This window comes from Euphorbia lathyris, chromosome 9, assembly GCF_963576675.1.
Source record: "Euphorbia lathyris chromosome 9, ddEupLath1.1, whole genome shotgun sequence".
Lineage (NCBI taxonomy): Eukaryota > Viridiplantae > Streptophyta > Magnoliopsida > Malpighiales > Euphorbiaceae > Euphorbia > Euphorbia lathyris.
In genome coordinates this window covers 78789820-78816111 of record NC_088918.1, presented here as the reverse complement: position 1 = coordinate 78816111, position 26292 = coordinate 78789820, and the positions used below count along the sequence as shown (strand labels likewise).

Genomic DNA, 26292 nt, shown 5'->3' with positions numbered 1-26292 from the left:
CTGCTTTCAGTAATGTTTAAATCTGAATTCCTCTATTGAAATTGTTTAAATCATGATGTTTTATTTTCAGATCGATCATGATGTTTTATTTTCGTCTGTAGCATCTCTTATTTCCAAAAAAGCTGAGTCATCCACGATGATCATCGTTGAAACGGTTTCGTTGATGTGACTTTGAAGCTAGTTTCAGAAAATGGAAATGGAGTTTTCATCACGTCACTTTGTGCTATTATGATAAAGTATTTATATAGGCATATCAGAATTCAATCTGCTCGTCTTCTGAATTTGATTTTTGAAGTTGTAGACGGAATCTACAAGGAAGAACTGAATCTGCAATTGTTTGAAACCATGACTGAGATATTAAAAGATCAAACTTCAAGAAAAGGAACCACGACGGTTCTGAAAATTCTGATACAGGTTCTACCGATCGGAAGAAACAAGGAGAAAGCGATTAAAGGAGGATTAGTTCCTGTAGTAATTGAATTGCTAGCTGAGAGCAACAACGAAAGGAAGTGTAGTGAGATGTGTTTGAAATAATCTGACAGAAAGCTGAAGGGCGTGCGGCGTTTCTAGGTCATCCAATGGTTGTAGTGGCGGTTTCATCAATGATTTTGAGGAATCCGGTGCAGTATAAAGCAATTGATTTGTTATTACAGATTGTTAGGGTTTGTAAGAGCAGGAATTCATGGAAGTTGGAGCTGTTGCTAAGCTTTTGATGGTGATTCAGGGTGCATGTGATTTAAAGATTAAACTTATGGAAATATTATGTTTGCCTAATCATTAATTCAATTTGTTTTAAAGAGAAATTAAGAGAGATGAGAGAGAAGAGAGAGAAATAGAGGAGAGAGAAAGGAGAGAGAAAGGAGAAGAAAAATAAGAAATTAAATAAAGTTGGAGAAGATGGTTTAATTGATTTTTATTTTTTTATTTTGGGGTTTGTTTATGATAATTAGATAATAATGGAGTTAATTTATATAAAATAAATAAGTATAAGGACCAAATTAACTATTTTTCCTTTGACTTTTAACACCGTTAGTCAATTTGGTATGTGTTTGCTAACGGAATGAAGTATATGGTACCACTTTGCAAACTTTTATACCACATGAGTATTGTTTGAAAATGAGTGTAACCACAAGGTTTATTTTTATACTTTTCCCTATTTTTAAATTATTAAAATTCAATTATTTATATTGTTTTTAAAAAATACACAGTCTCTTGGTGGTGCTCTAATTCATTAAAATTGAAAAAATTAAATAGTATATGATGTATGGAATACGTGATTGTGACGAACTAGTAGAAAGAATTTTTAGTTAAAGTTTTTCTGTGGAGAGGTTAGAAATTGATAAGATATAATGATCAAATGATCTACGACTCTCTAACCAATAAAGTTTCTCTAGTAACAAAATTCTCATATCTTTTAATCCAATAAGATTAAAAAGTAACACTTTATTACCTAGAAAGAAACAAAATTCTAATTTTTTTTTACGTCTCTAATTTCTCATATCATTTGACCCAATAAGACTAAATATCTATTCGATATCTGTCAATTTCTGATCAATATCGATAGATATGATGAAATTGCATCATATCGATATTGTATTTGATATTGACATCTATGACGATATTTGTCAATATCAAATACAATATCGACATGTATCGATCAAAATTATAGTCCCAAATGTCTTATATCCATTAATATGTTCCAAACAATATATTTTGTATTCTAAACCATATTATAAATAAAAAAATGTCATAATAATAATATTTTTTATACTAATAAAAAAACAAGACAAAATAGAAAAAAGTACATAAATATAAAAAAACTAAGACACATAAATTTAAAAAAAAATCTATAAATAAATATTAAATCAGTAAAGTTCTTATCTTTCTCTAAGAGCTTTTTGATCTTTCTCTAAGAGCACCTGCAGTGCATGAATCACTTTGAGAAAAGTGATACAATATGTTGTCTTTTACCACTGCAAGTGTATGCATTAAATGAGGAGAGATGTAAATTGTCTCACTTTTTGTGAGGCGGATGGGAGCAAATAAAAAGATAGGGGAGGTTGTTGAACACGTAGGAGTGTGTGGCTGAGATCGCGCCTCAGCTGGCGCGTGTAATACACGCGCGCTTGAGGCGCGTCTCAGCCGCAATTGTGGACTGAGAGCACTTTATTTATTTTTTTATTTTTTTAAAAAAACGGAAAAGCAGTGTATGTCTCTCCATTTTATTAATTTGCAATTCTTTTCTTTTATTGTTGGAAGACCAACAGATATAAATTGGAAAACAAATTAATTAAATATATGTATGTGAGCAACCGCTCTAATTTTGAAAAGAACGGTAACATTTTAACAACTTTTTTTTATTTAAATTTCATTATAAATACCCTATTCATTTTATTTTTTCATATATCCCAAATCCTTACACACAAATAAACTCACTTAAATCCTTTAGAAGTATGGATCGACGTCAAGGCAAGAAAAAATTTTCGGAGAAAAATCGTTATTCTGATTCGCAACACCCTAATCCTTTCTAAATGCTAAACCGAAATACTTCGAATATGCAAATATCTCCTATGAGGAGATCTCCGCAACCCGGATTTCCTCAAAATTACGCTAATTTTATGCCAAACCTTCAAAACTTCTACCATCCCGATGTTCATTACGCCAATATGACCCAATATAACGATAGTCAACCGATGAACTGTCACCTCCAGAATTCGGGTTGCACTGATCCGTATCTTTCATTCAACAGTTCAAGAAGTTCATTTTGCGGATTAGAGTCGCCAAATCTTGACTCGCCGAATCGAGATGGTGTCGATCTTGACGATGAAGACGACGACGACGAAGAAGAAGCGATTGACGAATCACTTCTTGGTGAACCTGTTGCCGAGCCAAAAAAGAAGCAAAACGGTATAAATGGACGCATGAACTAGAAGACTTACTATGTAAATGTTTTTTAACAATTTCTATAGACAATGTTGTTGGTTCGGCTCAGAAGGAAAGACAATTCTGGACTCGAATGAACAATATGTTCAACGAAGGGAGATCCAGAAATTCGGAAGCACTCACATGTGCTGAGGGTAAGAATAAATTTTTACGAATCAGTAGAGAAACCAATAGATTTGTTGGTTCATTTATGAAAGTGCAGAATTTGCAATTAAGCGGGAAAGGGGATAATGAACGCGTTGAACATGCTCGATCTCTATACCGAGCGAAGTGGAACACGACATTCACCTATGTTCATTGTTGGCGGGTTTTATGCAATGAACCTAAATGACGGAACTATATTCTGTCGAATGGGGGAACCGTCGGAGGTGAAGAGGTTGCCGAAACGGAAGAGAAACGTGAACGACCACCGGAAATTAAGGCGACGAAGGCGGCGGCTAAAGACAAAGGCAAACAAAAGGCAACATCGTCTGCCATCAGTGATGATATATCTCGTGTTGAAAAAATGCATCAAGAAAAAATGCTAGCGGCGAAGGAAGTGTCACGGCAAAATGACGTTGTTGCGATGCAACGAGATTTTGATTTTATCAATAAGGGTTCAGACGGAATGAATGAAGAGCAGAAAAAAAGATATAATATTATGTGCTCTTACGTCATGAAGAAATACCCAGATTTATTCCCTTAATCGTGTTAGTTTGCATTGTATTTTTTTAACTGTATTATTTTAATTGTATTTTTTTTAACTGTATTATTAGTTTTTAATGGTAGCATCTCTTTTAATTGTATTATTTTTAATTCTATTCTAGTATAGCAACACATAAATTAAAAACCACATTATTTAATATAACAACACATAAATTAAAAAACACATTATTTAATACAACAACACATAAACTAAAAACCACATTAATCCCTCATATCAATCCCAACGGACTGCTCGGTCTGAAAAATCTCTACAGCTTCATGGATTGTGTCGATATAATCAGATGGAAGACTTGCCCATGGTGTTTCAACACGTCCCCATACTTCACTGTAATTGTTTTTCTGCGCACTTGCTCGTTGGAGAGAAATAGATGCACCATGGAGAGATTGTCAATTCGCACATAAGGAAGTTGGATAACCATCATGAAGCTCATGAAATGCAGTAGACGGTTTTTTAGAAAAAATATTACAGAAATATTTTTTCTTTGTGTATAGTTTGCTCTAAAACCCCTCGAGTTTTCAAACAACAATCGTGAAAAATACGCATTCCATGCATCAAGTAGCATAAATCATTTCATAAATATTTGTACGTTTGCAGCAATAGTACCCCCACATAGACCGTCACACCATTCAGATAAAGAAAATTTCATTGGTATGCAATGCATGTAGTATAAGAACCAACACATGTGCATTGAGCTCCTGGGGAACTCTCCCCTTATTGAAAGTTTGAAACAAGACATAAATGGGAAATTAGGATGAAACATTTCCGGTTAAATAAATGTTTGCGGACAACATCATATTGATATTCAATCATCTTTTGAGTACACTTAGAGTGATTGAGGGTTTTGATGATGCTATATTTCATGGGGAAGTTTGATGGATCTATTTTCACAAGTGGGTGATATTGGAGGCTGAGATGGGTGAGTCTTATATAAAGCAAAAATCTCACTATCACATGTGCTATCCTTGTAAATAATTACATTAACCACTATCCCATGTGATATCCTTGTGAATAATTACATTAACCACTATCCCATGTGCTATCTCTAGGAATCAATACAGAACCCCACTATCCCATATGATATCTTTGAGAATAATTACAGAACCCACTATCCCATGTGATATCCTTATGAATTATTACATCAACCACTATCTCATATGCTATCTCTAGGAATCATTACAGAACCCCACTATCTCATGTGTTATCTTTAGGAATAATTACAAAACCCACTATCCCATGTGATATCCTTGTAAATTATTACATCAACCACTATCTCATGTGCTATCTTTAGGATTACAAAACTCCACTATCTCATGTGCTATCTTTGGGAATAATTAGAGAACCCACTATTACATCTATAAATTGCAACAAGTCATATCAAATTTTCACAATACAAAATACTCATCTATTTCTTGACTAACATCTTATAAAATGTCCAATTTCAATTACGATGACTTCTATCAGATACAACAAGCAACTTCTGCAAATTTGTGGGACAAAGCAGATGCTCTTATTGAGCAAGCTATCACACAAGAAATTCTTGAACCATCAGCACCAATTCGTCGTAGAAGACATATCAACCGTAATCGTGAGGAATGAGCCGAACGTTTATATAAAAATTACTTTGCTGATGCACCAGTCTACAACGACCAAATGTTTCGAAGAAGGTTTCAGATGAGTAGACCATTGTTCATGCGTATAGTCCAATCATTGGAGAACCATACAGTCTATTTTACACAGAGGGTTGATGCATTAGGGGGGATGGGATTCACACCCATTCAAAAATGCACTGCATCATTACGTATGCTAGCTTACGGAGAGACCGCTGATCGTGAAAACGAGTACATCCGGATTGCTGAAACCACAGCATTAGAATGTCTATCAAAATTCTGTCAGGTCATCATTGAGGTTTTCGGAGCAGTTTATATGCGTAGGCCAAATGCTGATGACGTTAAACGCTTATTCTCTATGCACGAGGATATCCATGGGTTTCCAAGTATGCTTGGGAGTCTTGATTGCATACACTGGTCTTGGAAGAATTGTCCTATTGGGTGGCAAGGACAGAACACCCGAGGGAATCAAGGCGTGCCTACAATTATGCTTGAAGCTGTTGCTTCACAGGATCTTTGGATATGACATGCATTTTTTGGTGTTGTTGGATCGAACAACGACCTTACTGTCCTTAACAAACAGATCACATTTGTTTCAGGACAAGATAGAAGATAAATCTCCACCAGAGAATTACATGTTTAATGGTAAGATGTACAACAAGGGGTACTACCTCGTTGAAGGCATATATCCAGAATGGGCTACATTTGTTAAAAACTTTCCACATACTATTAATCCGAAACAAATTATATTCAGGACAATGCATAACTCTGGTAGGAAAGATGTGGAACAGGCTTTCAGTGTACTTCAAGCTCGTTTTAATATTGTTCGTGGACCTGCCAATAGGGGTGCACAAAAAAACCGATAACCGAATCGAAATCTTATTTTGGTTCGGTTATTTTAATATTCTGGTTCGATTTTGATTTTAGCTTAATTTGGTAATGGATTATCGGTTTGGTTATTAAAAAAAAAAATATCGGTGTAACCGATAACCGACCGAACTTAATATATAAATATAAAAAATATAATTTTATCTTTATATATATATAAATAAATAGTCCAACCCTAAAAAATACACTTTTATCTTTGTATATATATATTTTAGTTAAGTAGCCTTTAATTTATTCAACTGTAACTTTTGTACAAGAAAACTAATTAAATAAAAATGTACAAAAATTTAAATATTTCAAGGTTTCGGTTATTCAGTCGATAACCGAACCGAAAATTTTCGATTAAATCAAATTCGGTTACCAAACTTATTCGTTTCAGTTATGAAAATAGAGTAAATTTCAGTTCAATTAACCAATAGTTTGGTTCGATTAGTAACCGAACCGATGCTCACCCCTACCTGCCAGGCTGTGGGAAGAAAAAAAACTGCATGATATAATGGAAGCTTGTATTATACTACATAATATGATTGTTGAAGACGAACGAAACACATATTATAGGAATTATCTTCCTGAAATTTTTAAAGCGAAAGACATTAAGGGCGTTGCAAGAGGAAACCCTTCGATTGTTTTGGAAAACTTAGTTAATCAAGAGTTGACAATTTGCAATGAAGCAATACATACCATGCTAACTCATGATCCAGTTAAGTATATATGACGACGTCATGAAACAAGAGATCTAAACCAAAGACCTAGGAGTTCAATTGTTTAATATGTTGCATATTCTAGTATCATTATTTTTTTATCGCCCTTTTTACATGCCTTTAATGTAATTTCCTCTTGTACTTTATTCCTTTTCATATCCTCGTGTTTTATTTAAATAAAAAAATATCATTTATTATAAATTCCATTTTTACAATTAATTATACTTTTTAATTAACTATTTCGATTCAAAATAATTGTAGATATAATTAATATTTACTTTTTTAACCAATTTATATATTAATTGGATTATTTTGTTGCATAATAAATTAATTATATTAATTGTTTGGCTGATAAAAAATATTAGTTTACTGAAAACATGTAAGAGTTTTATAACAAATAGAACCTACATAAAAAATGAGACAAATTGATTTAATGTAAGAGTTTTATAACAAATAAAACCTACATAAAAAGTGTAGACAAATTGATTTAATACAGAGGTATTTATATATTAGATTTTTTTAAAAAGGTTGAGTTTTTTTTATATAATGCATTAAAAGTGCTTTAAGAGCTTTTGAGAAACTTCAATTTTTCTTTCATCTACTCTTTTGATCCTCAGTTGAGTTAAAATAACCAGTTATTGATTCACAAACGAAACACATAATCTTTGTCATACATTAAAAGTGCTTTAAGAGCTTTTGAGAAACTTCAATTTTTCTTTCATCTACTCTTTTGATCCTCAGTTGAGTTAAAATAACCAGTTATTGATTCACAAACGTAACACATAATATTTGTCAAACTCAGAATGAAAGAACTCATTTCCGACCTACGAGTTCATTTTCCTAAATTTGATAAACTCATTTCTGATTTATATGGTTCTTTCGGTAATAAGAAAAAAATTATTAAATTAATAAAAGACATGGCAAAAAATATCTTTTATCTGTTAATCAGTAATTGACTATCTTAAGTCAATTAAGGATTGGAAGAGCAGATGGAAGAAAAATTGAAGTCTTTCAAAAATCTGTTAGAGAAAGCTAAAAAGAAATTTGCTGATGCAATATTAAATTTAGATAATACTTATTTATAGATCTTTTTTTTTGAAACATTTATAGATTTTTTTAAATTTATGTATTTTAGTTTTTTATATATTTTTTTTTTCTATTTTATCTTTGTTTTAAGTTACACCACAGTCCTTGTCTATTTTTTTTAAATAAACCAGTCCTTTGTGTGAAAAGTAGTGAAACCACAGATTTTATTCGAAATTTATCCAAAAAACTATTCTAGTAATTCTCCTTTTTATTACCCCAATATGCATAAATTTGAAACTAACTGGAAGCTCCTAATAAAAATATCAAAAGTGACATAAAATATTTCAAATTCATTTGTAAGAGAAGAAAAAATGCAAGTCTGCTCAGAAATATGAATTTCATTCTCATTGATTAAATATCTCTGAAGTCTGACATGTGAATTGTTTCATAAGATCATCATAGCAGAAATTCAATAGCAATTTTAATAATTAAAAATTAAAACTAAAAACCCATAAATATATATATTAATCAATAAGCATTGCTCTCATATTTCATTTTAAGCTTTCTGCTCATGTTATAAATCAGAATAGCGTATATAGCCCATATGAGGCTCAAAATCACAGAGCATATAGATTCATTCATCAAAATTTTCTCAGGAAACAAACAGAAAACAATTCAAAAAAGACTCGAGCAAATAAGAGAGATCAGAGTGTGCTATAGGTAAATCAGTCATGGTGTAATCAGAAACACGGACCAATAAGTTACTCATCATATCTCATAAAAACACTAAATCCAAAAGGTTTAACAAAAAAAATCAATCATCAGAGACTTAAATACCATGAATCATGGAACGAATCCATCATATTGTTGCAGTATTTCTTCATCATTTGATTAAGATGACATTAAATAATTGAATCAAAAGCAATGTAGGAACATTTTGAATGCACAAACCTCACTAAATTCAAAGGCAGTGACAGGATCTAGAACCTAATTTTATATTGGCAACGTACAGCACTAAATACACCATAGAGAAAGTGAATCAGAGACTCTAATTTGTTGCCTTCAAACAAATTAAACAACAAAAAATGGAGATGTAGGAACTACTGAATGCACAAGCCTCAAATAGTGAGAAAAATGCTAGAATCTGAGTACCAGATCCCTTTCGGCAACGTACAGCACTAAAATCGCTATTGATCGAAGCAAACCAGAGACTCTAAATTGTTGCCTTCAAACAAGGCTTAACAAAAACAGAACGAAGAAGATGTGCGAACTACCGAATGCATAAGCCTTGAGCAGTGAGAAAAATGCTAGAATCTGAAAACCAGATCCCTTTCGGCAACATACAGCACTAAATCGCTATCCATCGAAACAAATCATAGACTCAAACAACTTTTAACAAGATAAAAAAAATGGAGTAGATGTGTGAACTACTGAAAGCATAAGACTCAAACAGTGAGAAAAATGCCAGAATCTGAGCACCCGATCGATTTCGGCAACATACAGCACTGAAATCGCTATCGATCGAAACAAATCAAAGACAAACAACTTTTAACACGATAAAAAATGGAGTAGATGTGGGAACTACTGATTGCATAAGACTCAAATAGTGAGAAAAGTGCTAGAATCAGAGCACCCGCTCCATGTCGGCAACGTACAGCACTAAAATCGCTATTGATCGAAGCAATTCAGAGACTCTAAATTGTTGCCTTTCTCCAAAGTTAAATAACATCATAAAATTGAAGGACTCAGAAAGAAATTAGAATATGAACATCAACGAGCTTTAAGCTCTCATAGTTTGATGGTATAATAAATCATCAGTGTCCTCCATTTATATGCTAAAAGATATACATGTACATGAAAAAAACAGAGAAGAAGAAACAAGACCTCAGTGAAAAGATTCGATACATCAATTGAGATATCATCAGATGGTACGGACAAATCTAGAGTGCATCATAGGCCTGTTCTTCATTCGATATGAAAAACTCAAACCTTGCGAACGAAATGAACAAGTGATTGAAACGGAATAGGAAAGTTTGCGATTAGATCTGTGAATAGAGAGCAGATATGGAGGTGAGGAGAAAGAGAGGCATAGGAGTGATATATATATGGGAGAGAATGAGGTGGATGCGGCAGTTCAGTAAAACCCTAGTTCTCTTATTTTGTAAATTACTGAAGTACCCATTGCATGTTTCTCTATTTACACCCTGTAACCTGGCCATGGGTCAGGCCAGGCCGGGCCAGACGGGCTTTCTATAAAAGGCCTAATCCAGCCATGCCCACTAGCAAGAGTAGGAGGAAATTACACCAAAAATCATGTTTGGTAAATAATTTACGGTTAATACAGAACTTACTTTCAATTTTATCAAATAACAGATTGTTTTTATTTTACTTTTGTCAATTGGACAGTTTATGTTTGTTTACAGATTTTATTGTATTTTATTATAATATATTTCCCATTATTAACAACTTTATTTACCATTAATGGATCTTTAAAACCACGATCAATTCATCTCCTTCAGTCTCTCATTTTTTATGAGAATATTCTCTCGAATTTCTAATCCACTGAATTTTGATATTGTTGGTGGAGCAAGCCACGGCAGAATTGGAAAATGGGAATTGAAGAATGGCAGTTTCAGAAAAAGTTGAAGAATGGATGAATATTCAGAAATATCCTTTTGTTATATGACATTTTGAAAATAAAAATTAACGTTTCTGATATATTACAATTAATGGTTATCAATTTGATTTAAGGATAAATATTATTATGATTTATGGGTCAGCCCGACCCGCTATTCATATTAATTAATAATTTTATATATTTATATATTTATATATTAAATTTTATTTTTAAGTATTAAATTTTAGTTTTTATAATTAAAATTATGTATATAAGTTTAGGTGAGCTTATATGGGCTGGAGTTGAGATTTGATTTTTAAACCCAAGTTGATCCCAGCCCAAGCACGCTTAAATTAATAAAAACAATCTGTTATTTGATAAAATTGAAAGTAAGATCTGTATTAACTGTAAGTTATTTACCAAACATGATTTTTGGTGTAATTTCCTCTTTTTATTAATCCCAAACCCGCCAAAAAAATAGACGGGTTTTAGCGGACCTGAACCGGACTGGGCCTAACAATTAGCATTGTCTAAGTCCGACCCAAGGAACATAGGCTGGATAGATACCCGGGTCCGTAGACAAGTCTAAACATACTAGATTGAATCAAACGTAATGTAGATTTTTTTATATTAAATCCGTATTATTTTTTATTTTAACATATAGTTTTTTTATAGTAATTTATTTTTTGTTACATTAAAAACGTTTTCTGGTAGAATTGGTTAATTGTGAATATTTGATTCATTTAAAAAATATTATTTATTGTATATATGTATATAAAATTATATTTATAAATTTTAAATAATATTTTTACAGTTTTTTCAAAAAGAAGGTGTTTACAGTTTTCATTATAAGTACATGTAAAAACATGCTTTTGAAATAAGATTTTTATAGTTTCTTTGTCAATAGAATTTTATGTTTAAGGCTAACATTATTGGAGGTTTTAATATGACAAAAAAAATTTATGAATTTAATGTGTCCAAATAATAAATTAAGGGCTTAATCCACAAAAAAAAAATGAAAGGTTAAAGCTTTCAAAATGTTTAATACCCTATTATTTTGTAAAATTGATCCTCAAACGTTTATTAATCAATCGCATTTAGTTAAATGAAAATTAACATGTATGTAAGAAGAATCATTAAATTTTGTGTGAGATAAATATTATTCGGGTGAAAAATAATTGATGTTCTCGATAGTCCACTATAACTTTATTCACCTCATATGTGTACTATTATGCATGCAGTAACGTCCAAGGAAGGGGCGGTGGTCGCGATAAATACCAAAGTCAAAATTTGAACCATACTAATGATATTGTTGTTGTTTCTCACGATATCAGTTCACTAACTTGTCTCAATTACAAAAGAGCCGAACATATAGCGAAATAGTGCCCATCGTCGAAGCTCAACCAAAATTACCGAAATTCATTCAAACATTCCTATAAGTTGGCTGCTACATCCAATCCGAGCTTGACTAACTAGCTTGTTGATTCCGGTGCAACTCATAATCTAACTATAAACTTAGGAAACTTATTATTCATTCTAAATATGATGGCCCATAATAGCATCCCAATAGAGGGTGCTATAAAAATTATAAAAACTTAACATCTTTGTTGGGAGTAAATGTAATTTTTACATTTATTCACATTTTTACCATAGATTATAATTATAACCTACAGTTTGTCATTTTTATTATTTTTGTTGTAAAAATAAAGAAAAATAAAAAATATAAAAGAATAAAGAAATAAAAAATAAAAATAAAAAAAGAAATAGTCAAAAGAAGAGGAAAACACGGGTTAGTGGGTGACAAAGTGGGAATATGCCATTAAACTAACTTAAATGTGCAAAAAAATCCGAAATGGTCACTGATCACTTTTGATTAAATTATTCGATAAGCTAAACGTGCAAGAACATCAGAAGTGAGCTCGGATCCACAAAAATAGACGTCCCCAGCTTTCTGGATCCATCTTTAGCATCATCACAGGATGAATAGAGAGAGTATGAATTTTTCAAAGTCAGCTGCAGAAACACAAAGCAATTTCGGGTCAAAGCTAAACAAACCAAGTTGACGCCTATAATTAAGGAAGCACAATCACATTTTGTTCAAAGTGAAATCATGGCATGAGTAGTGGGTAAGTGTGTGCTTAGTCACAAATTTCACCTATAAATAACCTTCTCCATCTTCATTCCAAGCGCCCCCCCAACCAATCAACAATAAAAAATAGTCAATCAACAAATCAAATACAACAAATACACAACACATATCCATACTTCTCTCTTAAATATATTCAGCCTATTAATGTCTTTCTAGCCAATTCGGTCCCTTTTCGGTCCAAACTCATCACTAAATACAATTCTCAAGCTTCCAATCCAATTCCAATCATTAAATCCTTCATTCTTATCATCAACAATCTCTACAATTTCAAGCTTTTGTTCATCAATTTGAACACCAATTTTCAGCAGCCCCCTTTGTCCGATTTTAGCCACTAAAATCGTCCCTCTAGGTCCCTGATTCGATATAATTTGTTCTCTTTCTGACCAAACACAAATCCGATTCATTTCTCTACTCAAATTCACACCTAAAAACTCAATTTCCTAGCCAAAATATCAGTTTGATCACGTCAATTCTGATTTAACTATACTCACGTCCAATCAATTAAGCCCACTAAACACGCATTTTACTCAAATCAAGCATCGGTCTTGGGATAACAACCTCAGGCAGACACAACGTTTCAACGCGACGTTTCGACGCAACTGCTCATCGTTTCGGTTAATTCATTTCAATTGTTCATTTCAATTTCAATTTCAATCACATTTATTGCTTTGACACTGTGGATATTAAATTTGCTATTTATCTTGGCTGTAATCATTCTTATTCAGTTTATTGTAACCCAAAACTCTTATTTTAAAGTAAATATAAAAGAAAAATTCCAAAACTCTTGTGTTTGCTTTATTATATTTACATTTTTAATTACTGAAAACTATTGGTCCAATTCTAGTTAAAGTTATGCTGACGGCAACTAGGAACCAAGAGAAACATTTTCACAATTCTTGCTTTTCCCGTACAATTGTTTGATTATTAGTCTTTTTCCATTAGATATAGACGCATAAAAAAAGGGCGGCCCGGTCGCATTACGCGTCCCCGCTGAGCGAGGGTCCGGGGAGGGGTCCCACCACAAGGGTGTATTGGGGGCAAGCCTTCCCTTGCCAATTTAATTGGCAAGAGGCCGCTCCTAAGACTCGAACCCGTGACCTCTGGTCACACGGCAACAACGCATATCTACAAAAAAACCGTTTTCTTAAACGTAGGTTGAGAATTCTCTGACACGTCCGCATTTTCCCGCATAAGTCAAGGTTGTAAATGGAATATTTTTGTTACTCAAAAATATCGCCAACAATATTATATTAAAATATAATATTTTATTTCCTCAAGATTATACATCAATTTTGACAACTTTTATTAAAAAAATAAATGCTCTAAATAGTAGTTAAATTCAAAAGTTGACACTATAGCCTTACAAATCATTACTTTATATATAATTTATTTTAATTATAAATATTGTTATAAAAATACACCAATAATAAGAAATTAATTTTTTTTTATATTGAAAATAATTAAAGAATATTGCCAAAAAGTGGCAATATTATTTGAAAATTTCAAAAGTCACTCCAATATAGAACTCTTTGAAAATTGCCAAAATCATTACTACATTATTAAACACTCAATGAAACAGCCTCTGTTGAGCTTGATGAGCTCCACCATCTATCATTACGAAGGTTCTATACCTTAGCGGATAGAAAGTGCTCGGAAATTGAGCTTAAAGAGAAAGGTGGAAAGCGGAAAGCCTAGGGTTCAATAGCGGGCTAGGGAAAAGGGCTCCTAAGCCGATAGAAGGGCTAAACCGGGAAGGCAAGCATAGGCTGAATAAGAGGGCATCTAATATCATAAGATAGCATCTTAGCTAAAATTTTCGATTTTCATCGAAAAAACCCGGGTTTTAGCAACTTTTTTATCTAAAATAAAAGATTTTAGAACATGAATTGGCTGTTATGAACCTAGATTGCTCAGCAAGGGTCTTCAGTGCTGCAATCGTTACTAACGTCTTCACCTTTGTCCTCTCCTTGCGTAAACATCTATTTCTATTATATAACCCGAAGCCAGGTTGTTTGCTTTGCTTCCTTTCTTCGCTCAGGTAGTGAAGGTCTATGCGGTTCAAGTCCCATTCCTGAATCCGAGTGGCTCAAGTTCAATGTCTTTTTGCAAAAGGTAATGAAAACAAATGCTTCATCAACAAGGTCCTCTTATGATCTAAAAAAAATCATTCTAAGAACAGTTTCAATTAATGGTTATATAGGAATGTAAATAGGAATGTAAATGGGGACGGGAATTCCATCCCAATAGATGACCGGTCCGGCAGGGACGGGAATCTCCGATAAGAATCCCAATGGGATAGGAATAAAGATAATTTTTTCTGTCATGACAGGGATAGGAAAAGGTATCCCCACCCTACAGGGATCCTCAACCCCACCCTATTAATCCTCGATGGAGATCCCCAATACATCCCCGATTATTCTCTGTGATAATTGAATTTATAATTTTTTTTATTGTGTTTATAATTTTACTATATAATTTATAACCATTATAAACTAAATGGGCTTATGATTATTTTTTCCAAACATAAACCGTGATTTCTCGTGGAAAACAGGAAACCGCTCTTATTTCCAGAAAAATAGAGCTAGAAAATCCATAGAACAAAAACGACTCAAAACATGAGTAAACACAAAATCTTTAGACCTTTCAATTTATTACCCTGCCGCGTGTATCCAAATCGTCAAATCTTATTTGATACACAAAATCTTTAGGCCTCTCAATTTATTACCTCTGCTACTTGTATCCAAAATGTATGTCGAATCTTATTTGGTGCTGATCTCATAAACTCAATCTGCAGTACCGATAGAACAACATCTTTGAATACGAAAACATTTTCAATTTAAACCATTAAACACCTTAATTTGCAAAAATAACTGCTTCATTTCTTGTAAAAAAGAAAAATCAAATTACATGTTACATGTATACCTATACAAATCAACATAAAATGACCATTGTTGAGAAACTTGGCCACTTAAGGACATAATTGCTAACGAATTCAATGAGAGGCTATATTGCACGAAAACTCCTCTTCAATAGTATTTCCGCATTTCGTGTCTTTTTGTTCAGTTTCATTTCCGTTTCCCAGCTATGTTTTGTAGATCATATTTTAAAAATAACGTTTCTCAGTGTACGTGTTCATTGAGAAGAAATATGAGACAACCAAGGAAGCAAATTGTTGTGCACCAAATCAGGCTTATCATCATGGGGACAGTGTCCAACTCCTTCCAATACAGAAAGAGTAACATTTGATAATTTAGAAGGCAATGATGAGAAATATTTACCAACTGGTCCATCAAGAGGTGTGAAAGGGTCTTGATCACCCCATAGAACCAGTACCGGCATTGATATACTTGGCATTAGAGTCACTGGGTTTGGCCCTGGTGGCCCTGTAACGATGGAAACAAATGCTTCAAGTGCACCTTCATCATTTGCAGGCCCTCTTATGATCTGTAAAAAAAAGTTATTGTAACAACAGGTTTGATTAATGGCTATGTAGCTATATTACACGGAAAAGGAAACAGATACAAAAATTGGAAAACTATATTTGTAAAAGATATAAGATAAAATTATACCATTACCATTGAACTTGTCTTTACTAACATGATGATCATTAATCTATATTCAACTTTAATTCTTGAATATTTTCATTTTGAGGCGTTGAGTGGCCACGAGTGTAACAAAATGCAAAGTTCAGTAACTTTTATGTTACATTTTTGAAGTTCGGTAGCTTTTATGTTACATTAAAGTTCAGTGGTCATGAGTGTAATTTACCCTAAAAATATACTTTAAAAAAGAATTTACTGAACATGTGATTAACATCATATTGATATAGAAAAAAAAGATTCTTTTTTCAAAGAATTTTGTAAAAAACAATCTAAAAAATATTAATGATTTACTGAATACGTGATTAACTTCTAAAAACACAATATATTCTAGGAAACGAGTTTCCAATTTTTTTTATTCTTCTTAAGTACAGAAGCGTGACCCAAAATATGTCGTATAAGTTTTTTCGAGTTTCAATTTCCTAAATGATTAGGTAAATGTGAAAAGCATTAAAATCAAAATTCCTACAATGTTATGCAGTAACATAGAGAATTAGCCATACCTCTACTAGTTCTTCATCCACAGACTCCTTATTTCCATAAACAGACAATAAAATGTCCCTCAATGTCTCTCTGCAACACCCAAACCAAACCAATAATTTAAAGAAGGCTTAACAAAAGTGTTGTTACTGTACTTGACTCAAAACTTCATCTGCTTTTCTGAACTTTCAAAAGTTATAAATGATCCCTATTCTTATCCAATTGCATTTAATAATGTCATATTCTTGTCAAATTGCATTCAATAACGCAAAACTTCAACTTAAACTTTCAAAAGTTCCTAATTATTTATCTATTTGGCATTTTCTTTTTGACATGCGATGAGCACTTTGACATGTGGTAGGGCATGTCTTCCATTTTCTGTATCCAATAAATTCTATTGAAAAATAGAGGGTTATTGAATACAACAGAACAATAGAGTGTCATTTTGAACTTTTGAAAGTTGCCTTAATAAATTAAGAGCCCCTTCAACTTCATCCAAAAAGCAGACTGGCTCCTTGAACTTGCAAAGCGTCTAGTTAACCCCCTCAACTTGCTTAAAATAAACTATTGGTTTCCTGAAGTTGCTTAGAGTGAAATATTTGTCCTTGAACTTACATAAAGTGGTATGCTTTTCAATTTGTCAAAATCCACTCTTGTTCTATCAGGTGGACATAAGGAGTTAATCATGCGACTTTAAGCAAGTTCAAGAGTGCATCATTTGCAGCAGGAGAAGAATGAATTGAAGGGTTGAGTTCGCTCGTCCTATTTGATCCACCGATTCTTAACTTTCTTTTATTAGAAAGAAAGTCAGGGCTAACGAGACACTCTTTAAGTTAGAGGAGTCAATCTGCTTTTTGGGCCAAGTTCGGAGAGCTCCTGATGTATTAAGCCTTGAAACTTCAGATAGCAGTCGAAGTTTTGGGCCAATTGCAGGGTATTAAGCCTTTAAAGAAACATTTCCCACAACTAGGCTTTGGATGAACAAGAGACTTGTACCTCTTTTTCGCACGCTCAAAAATTGCTGAAGCAATCACTCGCTGCTTCAACAGAAAATCAATTAGCAAAAGCAAAGGCAGCAGAAGCTTAATCCTCCAATCATCAACAACTGCTTTATTGTTCATCCCTCCAGAACAATTCAGCAGCACAAGCCCTTGAACCAATGCTTCAGTGGATTCTTCTTGCAGAATGTAAAACCCCATCAGTAAATGAAAATAAATCTCGATTTATGTATAATAATAATAAATAAATAAAGTCTCCACCTATGTGCACGGAAGTAGATACAAACATTATTTCTAAAAACATATAGAAAACCGGAAACTTGGAAAAGTATGTAAATATTAAAAAGACTTAATACATCAGTTGCCTTCTGAATCTGTTCAAAAAGTTTGATTCACCTCCAAAACTTACATGGTACCTTATTAGTCCTCTAAACTTGCTTAAACTGTCACGATTAAGTCCCTAAAACTATAAAAACGCCTTAAAGATGTATAAAATAGAAAGTTAACTAGACACCATGTAAGTTCATGGACCAATCAAGTTTTTTGGACAAGTTCAATGGGCTTTTGATGTATTAAGCCTATTAAAAATATAGAAACATGTTTATAGATGTTAAAAGTATAGCAAATGGTATTTATACTATACATACAACGTTGTCAAAAACAATAGGAGCTAGTCGGACGAACATAGCCCTCGAGCATTAATTGGTGATTAATCAAATTTGTATTTGTATTTTCTCTTATTTGTTAATAAATAAATTATAAATGCAATTAAAATAGGTATTATATTATCTAAAAAAATTAATATAAAATGACTTAATATAGAAAAACAGGTATATTTATGACATATATTCATCAAAATGTGTCGACAACAATGTTGCAACAAAAAAATCATCAAAACATATCAAACAAGTAAAAAATAATGTCAATATGTAACATAATTCACCAAAAACAATGAAAAAATGTCTTAAATCATATCATGGAAACAATTAGAGAACACAATTAAACCAAAATATCCAAAAATAATAAACACAATTCACCAACAATCACGCGGTAATGTTCAAAAGTGATTTACAATAAAGCAAAAGAAAATATCCATGAGGCTTCCATGGTAAAAAATGTTCAGGGTTAGAACCCGCAATGAATTCTCGATTTCGAGCGCTTGAGAAAACGGTTTCCTAAGCCACAAATACATTTTCTATTTTCAATATTTACAGAATCGCGCCTGTAAACGACACAAAATGCATAAAGCTATTGAAAAGGAGTTCCCATGCAACATATATATCAATCAATTTGAAGGGGAAAAAAATCTTGCAAAAAAAAAAACCTGAAGCTGCAATAACACAAGCAAGACTTCCAATAGAGTTTCCTACGAGCACAGTTGGCTTCTGAACAACTTCTTGCAAGAAATCCAATATTAACTGCACATAATGCTTCAGAATTAAAACAAAGCAAATTATGCAAATATAGTGAAAATGAAATTAATGAGTAGCATTGACAATTTTTTACACAGTGGCAAAAAAAAAATTGGTCTGTTAGGGAGACAATTTTACAATTGTTTCTTTCCGTAACTAATTTTTTCTTATCAATACAAATCTTCTCAAAATTAAACTAAGTTTAGTAAGATCGGATAGTTTTGAATAAATTTAGAAAAATTGATCTTCTATAATATATTAATTAAGTTGAATTTTATAATTAAATAGGCTCTCAATAAACTAATCATCCATCAACCTTAATTTATGGATAACATGGCCGAAACCATTCATTTTCCGGACTCCAAAACCATCCATGATAGGAGTGGTTCCAGCGACTGGGGACCCTCCAGGCACACCCCTATCTCGGCTCCTGTTCATACATGCCTATCTCCGCTCCTCTTCATACATACATATAACACCATTTTAACATGAAACACCAAATTTTCAAGAGCTAGTACCTGAGCCCAGGACTCCATGGTATATGAAAATCCCTTGGGCTTATCCGAAGCACCAAAGCCAAGAAGATCAATCGCATAAACTGTGTAATTCTCTGATAATACAGGAATATTCCTGGATGAATCCAGATAAAACAATTCAAAATCACAAAAAAAATCAGCATAATCCGAAAATTCCAGCACATACATACGACAGAGTTAGAAATAACGAACCTGCGCCAGTGAGGAATGGAGGCGCCAAAACCATGGACAAGAAGAAGAGGAGGACGAGAAATACTTGTAGAAGAAGATTGTGAATCAGAAACGAAGTAATTAATGGAGTATTGACCCTTCCATACCCATTTTTTGCAGCTTTTCTGGATCTCATTCAATTCGAATCCTCTGATAGAACTAGCAGAAGAAGAGGTGATAATTAGAGTTCTTGGATTGAAGTTTGAAGGATTCTTAGGGTGAGACTGAGACAAGAAACCTAATCTATCGGATTTTGGTGATAAAAATGGCTTCCATTGAGCTCCCGCTGCAACTGCAATTGCCCCCATTTTATCCGAGCACTTTTATTTTTTAAAATGTATTTCCACCCATTAATTTTTAGTTTCTGCTAAATATTTTGCTATTATTTTTAAGGGATAATGGCCAATTTTTAAAGCAACCTTTAGATTTAACTTTAACGTATCAAGTGAAGTGTAAATTTAATTTTAACGTATCAAGTGAAGTGTAGATTTAACTTTAATATATGAAATTATAGAAATTTTACCTTAATATTTCCAATCAACATTAATTTTAGCATGTTGAAAATTTGAAAAAAATTGATTTAACTATTATTTAACTGTCACATCAGACATTCCAAACAAGTTTGCCGATAAATTGAAGCACTTTCATATATTTTTTTTTTGTAACTATAATATTAACACAGTAAATACTTTAGATAGTTTGACAAAAAATGGTGATTAACTTATATATAAAAAATTTAGTTTTTAGCATTTTAAGAAAAATTTTCTAATTTTATCAGTGATACATTAAATATCTTAGACATAATCGAAATTTGGAGGTCTAAAGTGACAGTTTTTTTTTTTAGTAGGAACAAGAAAGAAAAAACCTAACCCGAAATTAGCCTAGGAAAGCTAACCCCCACCACATCATCCAGAAGGAGAAGAGAAAGTTGTGACCCCCCATATCTCTTCATGACCAGCCGCCGCCGGACGATCAGTTAAATACTAATCAAACAGTTTTTTCTAATTTTTGACAACATACAATTAAAATTGATCTTATTTAGAAACGTTATGATTAATTTTTCATTTCTCTTAAAACATTAAGATTAAATTTGGTCTTTATCCTTTTTAATATATATATATATATATATATATATATTTGTTAGTTATTTACCGTCGCATAGAGATTTATGAGACTATTTACATTATTCGGAATCGAGTCTAGGTAAAATGACCTATTATACTTCTTAAATAATATATTCAACTCATTGAAAGATGAATGCATACCGCCTCAATAAAGATGATTAATATTAAGAATAAAAATGTACATACACAATCAATTAATGGGTGGAATAAGATACAAAAATACTCAAACAAGAGTAATTTTACTGGTAGCCACTCAACGCTTCAAAACGACCGTTGACGGTCTCAAAAAAAATTCAAAGAGTTAATGATATTCTAACAAACTTTAATTCTTGAAATTTTTTGTTTTAATGTCATTTAGGTGATGTTTGGTTAGGAGAGTGTGAATTTTTAGATTGAGAAATCTCCAATAAAGGTGATTTTGGAAAATGAAAATTGTAGTTTCATGGTAAATGTCGTTCTGAACAACTTTAATTCTTGAATATTTTTATTTTGAGATCGTTAACGGTTATTTTGAGGAGTCAATTAAAATTGAGTGGTTACCGGTATTAAAAAATGTAAAGTTCAGTGGTCATACCGTTAAGAATTGAAGTTCAGTAGTCACAATGTTAAAATGGGTAAAGTTCAGTGGCCATAGATGTAATTTACCTCATGTTAAATGCATAGTTGGTCATTGAACTTTCATATTTATCTCAAAATGATTACTCAACTTCAATTTGTTCCAATAAAATTATTCAGCTTTAAATTTTGTCTCAACAAAATCACATCAACAACTTTAAATGCAAAAAAGACACTGAAAAAATGACAAGATTATCACATCACTAGTAGTCAATGGTCACCGCTAACCGAAATGACATGTGGCTGCCACAAGCTGACCGAAATGACACGTATCGGCTAGGTGGCAACCATGTATCGTTCCGATCAGCTGGGTGGTAGTCATGTGTTGTTTCAACCAACAGTGAAAGTCAACTAGTGCTGATGTGGAAGTCGCGTCATATTTCCGGTGTCTTTTCGCTTCTAAAGTCGTCAGAGTGACTTTATTGAGATATATTTCAAAGTTGAATGATTTATTGAAATAAATTAAAGTTGAATGATCATTTTGAGACAACCAAGAAGATTTTGTGACCATGGTGCATTCAACCCATTTTATCATTATCATCTAAAATAATGCAATTGTATTTTAACGTTAGCAAATGTATCCCTAACTTTGAGAACTAATTCATCAAAATTGTCTTCTTAGTCATGAATATTGTCATCTACACTTCGCATGTGCATCACTTTATCAGTTGTCAGTAACCGATCACAAACATGTGAATTGAAGTATAAAGAAATAAAGAAATAAAAAATTATACTATATTTTATACGAGTTAATAAAAAAATCTAAATAATTTATCGAATTTTAAAAATGTCAATCTACATTCTATTATTAAATCATAAAAAATGTGAAATATTTTTATAAAACCAACCGATATGCAACTGGTGTAGAATATGGAACAAAATATATGTGTTTTATAATAATGTCTGAAATTGATTCAATTTACCAATATTAAAGATAAATTGCTCTTAAATGTTAACATTAAAGATAAAATTACTTTTAGCTACCAACTTTCAGAGTAAATTGTATCTTTGAGATGTTATCCTCACTCTCAATGTTAGACATGTTTTTGTACCTTGTTAGATGGAGTACATTGCTACAAATACAATATGAAAGGTAAAAACATTCTAATCCGTAGAAATAAAGATCAAATTTAACTCCAACGTTTTAAAGGAAGTACAGATTCAACTTTAACGTATGAAAATGGTATAAATTTAACGATTCCAAAGAAGATCAATTAAGAAGATCAATTTCAGCCATATGTTACCGAAAATTAGAAAAACTGGATTGACTGATATTTAACTGTCACTTTAGACCTTTCAAATATTAGTTATGTCTAAGGTATTTAGTATATTACTAACAAAATTATAAAAATTCTGTTAAAATGCTAAAAACTCAATCTGCTACTACAAGTTAATCACATTTTTTTTTTGTTAAATTGTCTAAAATATTTACTGTTTTAGTAATATAGTTACAAAAAAAACTAAAAAAAAATGCACGAAACTACTTTAATAGTTAAACCAATTTTTTCAAATTTTTGATATTCAGGGCTAAAAATTGATCTTATTTAAAAATATCAGGTTAAATTTGACCCTTAATTATTTTAAAATTTAGTATAAGAATATTTACATTTTTATTACGGTAATTTAAGCTAATTAAGACATAAATTAATGGCAAAATATCCACTTGGGTCTCTAAATTAAAGCTTGAAAGTCAATTAGGACCTTAAACTATCAAAGTTATCAATTAAGTCCCTAGACTAAGTAAAAATCATCAATTGAGTCATCACCCTTAGCAAAAAGCATCAATTGAGTCATCATCGAAAATCATTCGGTTGAACAGTTTTAGATTCTCTTCCCCAAATCCATTTTGAGCCAACACAAATATCATTACAGTCCATGTCAAATAGTCATAGTTTCCGATTTTAGGATAGCATAGAGACTCAATTGATAATTTTGCTTAGTTTAGGAACTTAATTGATGATTTTGATAGTTTAAGATCCTAATTGACTTTGAAATTTTAATTTAAGGGTTAAAACAAGTGTTATGCCTAAATTAATCTACTTCAAAAAGAAAAAGATATAAATTAATCAAGAATGACACTATAGTTGAACTCTTGACCTCAATTAACAAAAAGGATGACAAAAGATCCTTTTCCACCACACAATATAATACCAATCCATTACAATTTGTAGGGTTGTAAATTGTAATGGGTAAATTACCCATGCTCCTCAACTTTTGCTTTTATTTTTATTATGACTCGTGAACTTTAAAACTCAACGTTATAACCCCTGCATGAAGATGACCATTTCAATAGTAGATAACCACCATTTTAGAGTTGATGAAAATTATATTTTACACAACTTTAATTGCAGAATTTTTGGTTTTGAGATTATTTTGATGTTATTTAATTACGGAAGAAAAAACAATGGTGGTTTAAAAAATCGAAAACAACGGTTTTATGGAAAATAAGGTTCTAAACAATTTTAATATGTTATTCACCCGATTATAATTGGTGATACTTTGCGAAACTAACCAAACAAACAACAGACACACACACACACAAAAAAAGCAAGAAAAACTACAACTACACCTATAATAAAAACTAGGAAATAGTAACTCTTGGAAGCAAATATCAATTTATCCTGCTTCAAAACCTATTCCACAGCTAGAATAAGAATAAAAGATTGAGATGATAATAATAATAAGAATGAAGGATTTATTATCTCATATTTGATATATAGAATAAGGATAGAGTTCAAATAATCCTTTATTCCACAGCTAGAATAAGAATAAAAGATTGAGATGATAATAATAATAAGAATGAAGGATTTATTATCTCATATTTGATATATAGAATAAGGATAGAGTTCAAATAATCCTTTTTCTTTTTGAGGGGGGAAACGAACTTGATTAATGAGAAATATCCTTACAGACAATAGACCAGACCGGAGACGGACAATCTCCATTAAAAAACATCAAAGAGGAAAAGGAAGTAGCCCATTTTGCCAATTGGTGCGCTGCCTGGTTTCCATTACGAGAGACAAAACTAAAAGAGCAATAAGGGAACGAAGACGCCAAATTGGTGACGTCCATGTACATAAAATGCAGTGAGGATAAAGGATAGGAACCACTGTTTAGGTTGTCAATGATAACTTTGGCGTCTGATTCGAGGCAGACGTGTGTAAGGTTCTCACGACGTGCAAGGCATAGACCCTCCCAAATTCCATACAGTTCCGCTGCCTCAGCCGTTGGACATATCGGTATAGGTAGTCCACCCGAAAATTGAACTTGTCCGTAGGAGTCCCGTGCAATTACCCCGACCCTCGCGGAGAGGCCATTGTCCACCCATGCGGCATCACAATTAACTTTAGTGATACCAGCGGGCGGAGGATACCAAACCTTTTGAGGGTCAAGAGGCAAATTGTCGGGTCTGCGATTCTCGTGTTGGCTGTTTGCTTGAGTCCAGTCCAAGAGGAAGGAAGACGCCTTTGCGAGGAGGGTATGTGTGTCCAGTGTCCGGTTTTCATGAACGTTCAGGTTGTGGTTGTACCATAGCCACCATAGGATAGATAATCCCAATTCGCACTCGCCTGGTCCTGCAATTAGACAGCAACGTTCAAACCAAGATATAATATTCGGTGCTGATACCTGATCCCAACGGCTCGATAATTTTGCTGATTTCCAGACCTGGACTGCCGCTGGGCATTGGAGGAAGACGTGATGCTGGTCTTCCATTGAATGATGGCACCTCCTGCAGGCGGGATCAGCTGTCGGTTGTGTAGATTAGCTCCACACGGCAGCACCGACTTCATCAATTTCCATACGAAATGCAGAACCTTTGGCGGGATACTCATGCGCCATAACTTTTTCCATATAGTTTGTCGTTCCGATGACGAGGCTGAGCTTGAGATGGAGGACAGCCGGCGTTGCTCAATCAGATGGTAGTATGATTTCACAGTAAATTTACCACTCGGTGTTTGCCTCCAGTAGTAATCATCGCTAAAGCCCGATGGAGTAATTCTTATCTTCAATACTTCTGCAGCATCAGATTCAGTGAGGACAGCATTAATCACCTCAGAGTTCCAGTCAGTACCTGATTTGTTCATTAGTTCGCGAACGTATGTCGGCCGTGGATCAGATTTGCATGTGAGAGGCCGATTAGCATTGAGGGTGGGAACCCATTTGTCTTCCCAAGCTCTGATATGGCGCCCATCGCCTACTCTCCACATTAGCCCATCTAAAATTATCGGTCAGGCTTTTAGAAAGCTACGCCACACGTAGCTAGGATTCTGACAGGGTCCAGAGTTCAACAGTTCTGAATTTGGATAGTATTTGGCCTTTAGGATCCGTGCACACGGGGTATTTGGAAACTTTAACAGCCGCCATAGCTGTTTTGCCAGTAAAGCAATATTGAAAGAATTGAGCCATCTGAATCCGATACCTCCCTCCTGTTTAGATTGACACAATGCATCCCAGGCTAGCCAGTACAAGGGCCGTTTGGATTCAGACCCACCCCACCAGAATCGGTTGATGATACCTTGGATGTTCAGACAAAAAGTATCCGGTAACAGGAAACACGACATCACATAAGTAGGGATTGATTGGATAACCGACTTTATCAAGATTTCTCTACCACCCGCAGATAGAAGCTGTTCTTTCCAGCCTTCTAATTTCCGATGTATCCTTTCTTTCAGAATGGAGA

At 33.0% G+C, this 26292-nt stretch overlaps 1 protein-coding gene and 6 non-coding genes across 8 annotated transcripts; all 7 read right to left on the bottom strand.

The window, feature by feature from the left end:
• Window positions 1-8247: 8247 nt before the first annotated feature.
• On the bottom strand, window positions 8248-8339 carry LOC136207791 (small nucleolar RNA R64/Z200 family). The gene has a single exon (XR_010676918.1). It is a non-coding gene; the product is annotated as a small nucleolar RNA R64/Z200 family (small nucleolar RNA).
• A 71-nt stretch (window positions 8340-8410) lies between these two features.
• On the bottom strand, window positions 8411-8498 carry LOC136207787 (small nucleolar RNA U54). Its single transcript, XR_010676913.1, has one exon. It is a non-coding gene; the product is annotated as a small nucleolar RNA U54 (small nucleolar RNA).
• Window positions 8499-8571: 73 nt separating this feature from the next.
• On the bottom strand, window positions 8572-8648 carry LOC136207558 (small nucleolar RNA SNORD18). Its single transcript, XR_010676695.1, has one exon. It is a non-coding gene; the product is annotated as a small nucleolar RNA SNORD18 (small nucleolar RNA).
• Window positions 8649-8687: 39 nt separating this feature from the next.
• Window positions 8688-8764, bottom strand: LOC136207786 (small nucleolar RNA Z199). Its single transcript, XR_010676912.1, has one exon. It is a non-coding gene; the product is annotated as a small nucleolar RNA Z199 (small nucleolar RNA).
• Window positions 8765-9612: 848 nt separating this feature from the next.
• On the bottom strand, window positions 9613-9694 carry LOC136207810 (small nucleolar RNA snoR116). The gene has a single exon (XR_010676936.1). It is a non-coding gene; the product is annotated as a small nucleolar RNA snoR116 (small nucleolar RNA).
• Window positions 9695-9751: 57 nt separating this feature from the next.
• Window positions 9752-9830, bottom strand: LOC136207811 (small nucleolar RNA snoR117). Its single transcript, XR_010676937.1, has one exon. It is a non-coding gene; the product is annotated as a small nucleolar RNA snoR117 (small nucleolar RNA).
• A 5664-nt stretch (window positions 9831-15494) lies between these two features.
• Window positions 15495-20226, bottom strand: LOC136207385 (pheophytinase, chloroplastic). Of its 2 annotated transcripts, none has more exons than XM_065998652.1 (6): window positions 19855-20226; window positions 19645-19756; window positions 19039-19132; window positions 17713-17893; window positions 16740-16809; window positions 15495-16081 (listed from the first exon to the last, which is right to left on the bottom strand). In XM_065998652.1, exons 1-6 carry the CDS (start codon window positions 20178-20180, stop codon window positions 15770-15772), a joined length of 1095 nt encoding a protein of 364 aa, XP_065854724.1. In that variant the 5' UTR covers window positions 20181-20226; the 3' UTR covers window positions 15495-15769. The 2 variants fall into 2 exon arrangements, with proteins under 2 accessions (XP_065854724.1, XP_065854725.1); XM_065998653.1 differs by having other exon boundaries at window positions 17713-17890.
• Window positions 20227-26292: the final 6066 nt, after the last annotated feature.